Source organism: Benincasa hispida, chromosome 6 (genome assembly GCF_009727055.1).
Source record: "Benincasa hispida cultivar B227 chromosome 6, ASM972705v1, whole genome shotgun sequence".
NCBI lineage: Eukaryota > Viridiplantae > Streptophyta > Magnoliopsida > Cucurbitales > Cucurbitaceae > Benincasa > Benincasa hispida.
This window is the reverse complement of record NC_052354.1, coordinates 30,263,252-30,272,898: the sequence shown is the minus strand read 5'-3', so window position 1 is coordinate 30,272,898 and position 9,647 is coordinate 30,263,252. Positions and strand designations below refer to the sequence as shown.

Here is a 9,647-nt window from a genome sequence, read left to right as displayed (position 1 = left end):
GATAAAAAGTAGATAATTAAGAAATAAATTTGAAGTTAAAAGTAATGTCTATAGATTTAATTTTAAAAATAAAAAATCAAATGATTTTTAAACGAGGCGTATTATCAAAAGATTTTAGCAAAAAAATAATAATAATATTTTAGCAAAAAAAATTAATTTGACTAATTAATTCCAACTTCCAAGTTGTAACGCTCCTTGAAAAGTACTTTAGCCAATGAATGAAGCCCAAAAAAAGAAAACTCTCCAAAAAAAAGCTCTTTCCAACTCTTCCAACGGTCATATTTCTCCAAAGAAATTCATCAAAATCATCGATGGCCGTTTCATTTCCTCTTCCTTTAAACCCAAACCCCACTTCCTATTCAATAAAAAACCCTCTTCTTCTTCTTCCTCTTTCATCAATTCCTTCACTTTTCTCTTTGATTCCCACTTTTCGCCTCTCTCCATCCATGGGCTGCTTTTCAGCTTGTTTTGGTGATTCCAAGCGCCGAAAACCCAGAAAGTCTGCCCTTGAAATTCCCCCTTCAAATCATGTAACCCCTTTTGATTTCTTCGTCTTTTTTCTTTTTTTTTTTTTTTTTTTGTGGGGTTTTGTTTTTGTTTCTGTTTCTGAATGATGGGTGATTCTGTTTTTCTTTGGTTGAGTGTTTTTGTAGATTCTTAAAGCTTCTGAAGGTGTTTGTGCGTTGAAGCAAGCGAAGGAAGTGGCTGATGTGTCGTTGATTGACCTAAATAAAGATTCTCTGTAAGATCTTTGCGGATTCTTTTAGTGTGTATTGAATTTTGATGGTTCTCTGATTAGTTTCCATGTCCATTTTTAGTTTGATCGTCCTATGAACTTGTGTGTTCTTGTTCGAAGTTTTCTTAATTTGAAGAAATGCTTCTAAATCCTGTAATTTGAAATCTGAGAAATGATTTTAAGTTCTCTATCTTGCTCCAAATAAGAGAGGGATTTAAAATGAATGAAATTAAATTCAAGAAAATAAAAAGTTCTCTCTGTTAAGTATCAATAGAGAATTAAGGTATGATGTTGTTAAATAAAAAGTATACTCTTGCTTTCAATTTTTGACTTATCAATAGAAAACTATGGTATGATGTTATTAAATAAGTAGTTTAGTTCAAGATTCTATAAAATCTGCTAAATCATTTCTTGCATGTGAGCTACTCAAACTAACCAATTTCAAAAAGAATTTTCACCTCAATGATACTTGAGAACTTGAGTGTTCTTGGAGTTCAGTTTTTGGGGTGTGGTTCTGATGTAGCTCTAGCTGTTTACTGGAATTTTCTTTGGTGAATTTTTCACTTCTTTAATTCACAGAGAGAAACTTGAAGAACAGATTGAGTTGTGTTACACAACTGAAAAAACATACCCAATTATTGAGGATGATAAAGTGGTTCCTTCTAAGGAAATTGAAAATAATTTGGATGAGATTAAGAAAGAGGAGAAGAGTGGAAGAGAAGATGATGAAGCAAGAGGAAGCTCAAATTCATCAAATGCATTTTCCTTACCTCTGAATCATAGATATGCAGTTTGCCAAAACAGTGATGATTATGATGAAGAATATGAGGAAGAAATGGACCATTTAGATGAAAAAGAAGAAGAAAGAAAAGATGAAGCTGCTGATGATGATGGGGATGAAAAAGATAAGTTATTGACTAAGCAGGAATCTTCAGAGTCTCTATTTTCTTTGTCATTAGGTTCAAGGATACAAGTTTTTACATTTGAGTCTGGGGAGAATGAGGTTAATAGTCCAGATCTAAGCCATTGTTCTCTTGATATTCAACCTGACAAGGCTTTGTCGGACAAAAAACCAGTATGTCGGAACGAGAACATCAATTCTGTTCTTAACCCAATTGAGAATGTTACTCATTCTTTGAATGATGCAAAAGTGATAACACTACCACCAGTTCATCATCTAGAAAAGGAGAATATCAATTTAGATAAAGATTGTGATGTATCAATCAGTCCGGAGCCTACCTTTCGTTCAATGAGAAAGTTGAAAGAAAATTGTAGCGATGTAAAGCACGTCGAGGACGAGATTGCGGTTGATACAAGCCTTTCAAACTGGTTAGTTGAATCTGAAACCACACCAAAATCCAAGAGTAATTCTAGCTCCATTGGAAACTCACCTATGTGGACGAGGAATTCAGCCAAAAGCTATGAAGATAGGCCAATTTTAGGAGCATTGACACTAGAAGAGCTTAGACAGTTCTCTGCATTTTCAACTCCGAGGCGATCTAGGAGTCGGAGTCCGGAGGAGACACCCATCATAGGCAGTGTTGGGAGTTATTGGAGTCATACAGGACAGGATGCAGATTCCAATCCAGGCTCATCTTGCCGAGGTTCGAAAACGACGAGGAAAAACCGAGAGGTATTGTTGATATCTTTCCTAATCTATAGATATCTTCCAGTTAATCAGTAGTGATATTAACTCTTGTTGGTTTGTGATTTCAGGATGAGAAAGTCAACTGGAATTCTACTCCATTTTTAGAAAGATTGGACATGGCTTTGGCATCAAATTCTGCTGAAGTTTAGTATGTCTCTTATTAGAACATTGTGTGTATGGTTTTGCTTTATAATTTGTCTGGTCATATTCATTTTTGTCTTGGAGAACTGAGACATTTTTTTAGATGTAAAAAGCAATTAGAAAAATAAGTAAATAGTAATTATTTTCTTTTTTATCAGTATAAATTCTATCTTCGGTTGTTAGCACTCATAAACATGCTATCTTTTTGTCAATAATTTTTCATTTTTCTTTCTATTTAGAAGTTAGGTCTGTTAAATGAAAAATTTAGGTACTATCTAAGCTGCACTTATATTTGTGCAGCTTAGACAGTTGTCTCTAAAAAAATTTTATGTAGCAAAAATATATTAAAAAAAAAGACTTTTTTTTAATAAAAAAATTGTATGGATTAAGTGCAGCCTCTTGCTCCCTTGAAAATATTGAGAATGTGATAAGTTAATGTAAGTTTGAAGGGAGGAAAGTTGTTTTAAAATGAAGCTTTTGAAAATCCATGAAATCTTTGTTTTAGTGAAAATTGACCTTCACTGGCTTTAGGAAGCATTACTGCCAAAGAAACAGCAGTAGGTCTACATAATTGATAAATTCTCTCACTTTCTAGGAGATAGGGAGTGTTCACCATTCAGTTCGATTTGGTTTGGGACTCAAATCGAATCAAATCGCAAATTTTTAAAATTATACTTTCTGAATCGAACATATGTTCGGTTCGGTTCGGTTTCAATGTTTTTTTTTGTTTTTTTTAAACCTTTTTTTTTATGTTTTTTCATAATTTCTAAATTATATTCGGTTCAGTTTTACCATTTTTTTAAAGTTTTTATTGCTTTTTCATATTTTTAAATATTATATATATATATATATATATATATATATATATATATATTAAAAAAGCGGTTCGGTTCGGTTTCAAACGAATCACAATAATTCGGTTTAAAAATATATCAAACCGAATCAAACCACATTAATTCGGTTTTGGCTCGATTTAACATTTGGTTCGGTTTTAGCAGTTTCAATGAACACCTCTACTAGGAGGTTGTTGAGGCTATTGGAGAGAGGGGGAATGGATGTGTTTGAATTTTTTTTTTTTTTTTGGCAACTACAAAATGCATTTTAGAAATGAGTTATTTTAAGTGAAACACTTGAACCCAACTTTTTTTTTTTTTTAGTATTTCATTGAGAATTCTTGGAATTTTTTTCCTTTAAGAAATAGCCCCTAAATGTTTGTGTGCTTTTTTAAATACCCCTTTTGAAAAAAATAGTTTTTTTTTTTATCCCTTGATGAAATTAATTTTGGCATTAAAAGACAACTTAGCTATTTTTTTTTAAAGAAAAAAAAACTTAGATGTTAAATTACATTTACACCCTCATACGTTAAATACATAAAGTAAAATAAATATTCATCATTTTTTTATTTTTTATTTTTTTAAAAACAGCTTTTTATTTACTTTTTTTTCCTATCAAACTTGCATGAAGGAAAAAACTAAATTTTTTGTCCCACGTTTTAAGTTGATGATTGAAATAAAAAGAAAATATGAGATTTCTTAAAATGTAATATGTGTTATTTTCTATAAAAATAAGGAAAGATAAACGAAAAAACTTTATTCAATATCATAAATAAATATATTCACAATTATTAAAAAAAAATGGTGGAATTTCTTTTCGGAAATCCATTTGAATTTTAGTTGTGTTGATGCAAATTTTGGACAAGGAGAAATGCACTCGACTTTCACGTGACGACAACTATAAATTTATAATTTGAGGAAGAGATGACCTGCAAAACAAAGAAAAGGGTTTTAATGCCAAAGTTAGAGATGAGAATATAGGATAGAGTAGAAGCTAGAAGTTCTAGATTAAGATCTAGATCCAAAGTCAAGTTACCTCACATGGAGTGATAATTAATGATATTTTTATTGTTGGGTTTGTGTCATAAAGGCTCGTAATTAATTAGTTTATTAATTAATTATTAATGATGCAATATTAATTTATCTTTTAACCAGAAAAATCCAAGGTTATTACATATAGTCTTAATATGTATATAGTAACATACAAGTGGATCATATTTAAGAAATAGTCTAAACGCCTATAATATATAAATAAAGTTGGGTGTCTTATGACCCACTTTGTAAAAGTTACAAATAATTTGATCCAAACTGTTTATGTAGAGACATATGAGTAGAGGTATCCTATAGAAAAATTTGGCATAGGATGATCATGTGATCGAAACGCAAAATATTTAATATCTCTTTGTAAATTCGTTAATTGATGAGATTAATATTTCATAGGATGATCATGTGCGATTCAATTTTAATCCTGAGTGATCTATGAACTCTTGTCTATAAGGTCAGTCCTTTGATTTGCACCGGTGAGAGTGACCTAAATTTTCGACTCAATAAGCCTACCATTTTCAGGATTGGACTAAATGAGGAGCTGAGAACATCACTTCACAAGATGAAATCCACTCCTTCCCGCATAGGTAAGTAGATGACTAGTTCCCTTAAGTACTGATTTTAGGTCTTGAACAAGGGGCTCGCCTTCTCATTGGCCCTAAAGGGGCTTAGTTTATGCTGGGACCATAAACAAATTGTTCATGAGAGGAATCAGTGGTACTTAAGGAAAAGAAGTAATTACAAGGATAAAATGGACATTTGACCTAGTTGTAATTATGAACAACTCGTGAAGGATCAATTTGCTCAAACTGATTACATCCATAGATACAACTTTTGTCCTACAATGCATAAGAGTTCAACTACGGGTCTATAGCAGTTTGCCCTGTAGTTAATGAATGAAGTTTAGTTTAATAGATCATTGGAGCTTATAATCTGTAGGTCCATAAGGTCTGCTGGCTAGCTCACCACGGACGAACAAGGATCAAATATGTTGAAAGAAAATTTGAAATGTTCAAATTTATGAGGAAAAAAAAATATGAATTGTATTGGATACAATGAATTACATGATTTATTATAAAGTTTTTTTTAATGACATTCAAATTATAACTTTATAATATGAAGAATTAATTTATTTGAATATGGTTCAAATAATTAATTATTTATTTGGATGAGATCCATATAAATAAATAAATTATTTAATTTGAATAAGATTCAAATTAAATAGATATGGGGGAATTAATTTATTTGAATATGATTCAAATAATTAATTATTTAATTTGAATGAGATTCAATTAAAGAGAATCTGTAGAAGACAAATATTTTAACATGATCTAAATATTTCAAACCTTCTAATATGAGATGTTAAATGGAAAGATATTTTTTATGAGATATTATTGAATATTTAATTCAAAATATCTGCAAAATATCTACAGATTCTCCTTATAGGATTAAGAGTGACCTTGTAGAGATCTATAAATAGGGTCATACGGAGCTATCATGGAATACACTTTCTATCATAATCTCTAAGTCATTCTGTACAGATTTCTCTTCCAAGAAAATTCTTCTAATGTTTAGAGAAGGGTTATCTAAAAATTCTCTCTCTCGTGTTTCCAGAGCGGTTCCTACAAGTTGGATCCTTACCAGAATTATAGTGAGGAAGATCTCGTGGAATAGAAAGACATCAAGAGAAGATTGCCAGTTCAAGGAGAAGATTTTGTTGTTGTTGTTGATCGGCAAAGGTACGATGCTTAACCTTTTCTTTTAATTTTTGTATTTTTAATTCTTTCAAGAAATCAAAGAACGTGATCACATGCTTTTGTTGGGGTTCAATTCCCTAAATTTATATGGAGAATGAGATGGAGTTTACCTTTTCCTCTTAGGATTGGATGAGATAGATATTTTTCTTATCCTAGATAGGATTAAATTCGATTGGATGAATAATTTACATACTTGGACGTATTTGAACTAAGTCCACTTTATCTTATATTTATCTTCTCTCATCTTTCCTTGATTTTTTGTCTATTTCGTCAGGTTCAAATTCACTCATAATATTAGCCTCCACCCCCAGGTTAAAATTTATGGTTTAACTTTTTAATTGTTATAAGCTGGGGTACTTGGAGCTCTTGGGAATAATGTTTTCTTAGAGTACACAATTTTACAATGATAAAAAGATTACTACAAAATAAATATGCATATTAAAAAGTTAGCAATTAATAACATGATACTTAAACAATCTCACTAATAACTTTCAATGTATGATTAGAAATTTTCATGTTTGAAATAGAACTTATTTGGGATTCCATATTCTAGTAGAAGTCTTCAAGGTTTTGGGGCTTTAGTTTTTTACTATGGGTTGAAACTATCTAATATCTTTTACCATGAGAGACTTTTTTCCTCGTGAGGTTTTCTTTTTCTTTGGTTTATGACTATGTGGATGTGAAATTTCCAATGTATGCTACAAGACTTTTTGCTTAAGCTAAATTGTGAACAAGTTCAACTTGATCTTGATTTTCTTAATTTTGGAATAGAAAGGTAGAGTACTCTCTTCTCCACAGATTGCATAATTGTTAATGGTAAAATTTGGATAGGAAGATTCACCTGAACTTCACATGTCTTCAATGGTAAATGTGTAATTTTGGAGAAGAAAGGTGACCTGCAAAACAAAGAAGAAAAGGACACCAATGTGGTGCTTGCCACAGATCCTCTGATACTTAAATCAGTAGTCAACAAAGGGTCAGAGCAAGATAGAAGTAGGAAGAAGAATTTACCTTATGTTGGTCATTTGTGCTCTATTTACAGTAGAGTTAGACTAGGGGTCGTCCTCATCCTTTTAGGATTAAGATCTTATCTCCTTTATCCTTTTAGAAATAGGATGCTTGAAGGCTAGATCGAACCATAATGGAGGTTCAAAATAAAGGGCCTACTATAATTGGTCGCATGGATGTTGGCCTCGGCCTCCTCTGAGGGCAAGGTAGGCCAGAATGAGCCACATGAATATTGGCTTCGGCCTCGGCCTCCTCTGAGGGCGAGACATGCCAGAATGAACCGTATGCATGTTAGCCTCGACCTTAGCTTTCAAGGCTGAGGTGGGCCAGAATGGGCCACATACATGTTGGTCTCGACATTGGCCTCCGAGGCCGAGGCGGGCCAGAATGGGCCATATACATCTTGGCCTTGATCTCTTAGAGGCTGAAGCAGGCCAATTGGGCAGTATAACCCAATCTCTCTTTCCAAACTTTGTACGGACTCACATGGCCGATTTCCTGCCAACCTCAGATATCCGCTTAGGATAAGGTAACTCTCATGGTTTTACTTTATCTTAGATTTACTTATTGATCCAAATTACCCATAACGTTAGTCTCCTCCTCCCACGTTGAGATTTAGGCTTATTGTTATAGGTTAGACATTGGAGTCTCAATTTGGGAGTATATTTTATGTCTTTTTATCATAGTGTATATTGGCACATAAAGACTTTTTGGTTTGTATTTTGGTCTTGATATGACAATTTCTAGACTTGTAAATGCTTTCCAAGGATGTTTACCTTTTAAGTTTTGGGTTGAGCATGTTGCCATTAGAATGACTTAATTTAGAAAATTCCTAGGGTGATACTTAGATCAATTTTCTTTGGAAGAATCTATCAAAACCTCATGGTTGATTTTTTGGTTTTCCTCTCCAGGGGTAGACCCCTAATTTTTAAAGGATTTATCTATTAAATCTTTTAGGTTGATTTAGATTTTTTCTTTAATTATCCCAAGAATAACCCATTACACCTAATAGGTTAGTTCTATGATTATATGGATAAATATAACTCAAATTTTTGGTATGACTCACATCATGCAAACCAACTAATTTATGATTAACTGGAAATTCTTTTTCTTTGAAGTATATATGTCATGATCTTCTCTATAAAAAGAAAACAACATAAAGTAGATAAGAACTAGACGAGAAGAATATGAAGAACACATAATTTTGGCTAGAAGTATGTTGTACATGAAGTAATCGCATGAATGGCACATACCCTGACACATGTTAGATAGTAATTGGTTAAAAAGAGATGGCAAAGATTGAAAGGACTCATGACAGTGATCTAGCGGGTAAGGGAATTATGGTGGGTGTGTGCCGACACACGCTTCTACCCAATCTCCTTGGTCGACAGTGGCAGATCTAGGATTTTATCTAAAGGGAGGCACAAGTTCATATAAATTTATTTTAAATGCATCGATATAATATTCAAGTCATATAATATTGCTAAAGCAAGCATAGCTAATTGATATACGAATAGTGGCATATCCAAAATTTAATGTCAGGGGGCACAACTTTACATAAGGTTAAAATTTTAGCCCATTAACTTCTAAATTTGTGTCGTATCAAGTTTTTGAACTTAAAAAAATTATACTAGACCACTAAAATCTCTATTTATGTGTCTTACGTAGTACTGGTTTTTTTGAAAAAATAATGTAACTATTGACTACCAAATTAAAATTTTGAAGTTTAACTAGAGACAAAAATAAATTCTTTTGTCTAATATGACGATTTTAATTTTTAAGCATTTTTAATATTTTGTGAGATTTTTAGATACTAAATTGAAAGTTTATATATTTATTGGACATTTTTAAGGAACTTATTAGAGTTAAAATTGAAAGTTTAGATATTTATTAGTCATAATTTTTAAAACTAAGGATTAAACTATGTAATCTTAAAATAATGGTAAAGAAACAAAAAAAACAAAAACTTTATATGTGAAAATAGTGTTTGTATGTCTTAATTTTCAAGAATTAAAAACTAATAATCAAATAGTTAACAAACATCTTAAGATTTAAAAGATATTTATATATAAACATCTATAAAAATAGGCATATTAGAAAAGAGGAAATGAAGTGCATCTAAATTAATTTGAACTCAAGTTACCAAGGTCGGTAAGATTATTAAGTCTATTACTCAACCTAGCTCCCGTTCTTATGTCTTAGGGACACAAAATGTTTTACATTTTTTTATATTTAATAATATATATATATATATATACTGTCTCTTATACACATCTAGATGTGTATAAGAGACAGCTATTGGATACGACCTGCTCTGTAATTGTTACAAAGAGTTGTAAAGTACTACAAACGAAGTGATCCTAATTCGTTCATGTTGGACAAGAGTGAGGGTGTCCTTGTGCAAAAGAGTTTGTACAAGATCAGATCACGAAATGAGTCACTCTTACTTTATAACGTTGTTTACTGTTTAAGACTGACTA

At 31.7% G+C, this 9,647-nt stretch overlaps 1 protein-coding gene across 3 annotated transcripts; it reads left to right on the top strand.

Annotated features, from left to right (window-relative positions):
• Positions 1-242: 242 nt before the first annotated feature.
• Positions 243-6,034, top strand: LOC120079490. Of its 3 annotated transcripts, none has more exons than XM_039033693.1 (5): positions 243-530; positions 654-742; positions 1,316-2,369; positions 2,453-2,532; positions 6,017-6,034. In XM_039033693.1, coding segments are annotated over exons 1-5 (1,443 nt in total). In that variant the 5' UTR covers positions 243-311; the 3' UTR covers positions 6,018-6,034. The 3 variants fall into 3 exon arrangements, with proteins under 3 accessions (XP_038889621.1, XP_038889622.1, XP_038889620.1); XM_039033694.1 differs by lacking the exon at positions 6,017-6,034 and adding an exon at positions 4,925-4,941; XM_039033692.1 differs by lacking the exon at positions 6,017-6,034 and having other exon boundaries at positions 244-530; positions 2,453-2,682.
• Positions 6,035-9,647: the final 3,613 nt, after the last annotated feature.

Bases quoted from the DNA above. Each gene is read 5' to 3' on its own strand.
- LOC120079490 (XM_039033693.1), top strand. From the start codon at position 312: ATGGCCGTTTCATTTCCTCTTCCTTTAAACCCAAACCCCACTTCCTAT. The intron at 743-1,315 runs GTAAGATCTTTG...TTTAATTCACAG, and splicing joins GACCTAAATAAAGATTCTCT to AGAGAAACTTGAAGAACAGA. The intron at 2,370-2,452 runs GTATTGTTGATA...TTGTGATTTCAG, and splicing joins CGACGAGGAAAAACCGAGAG to GATGAGAAAGTCAACTGGAA.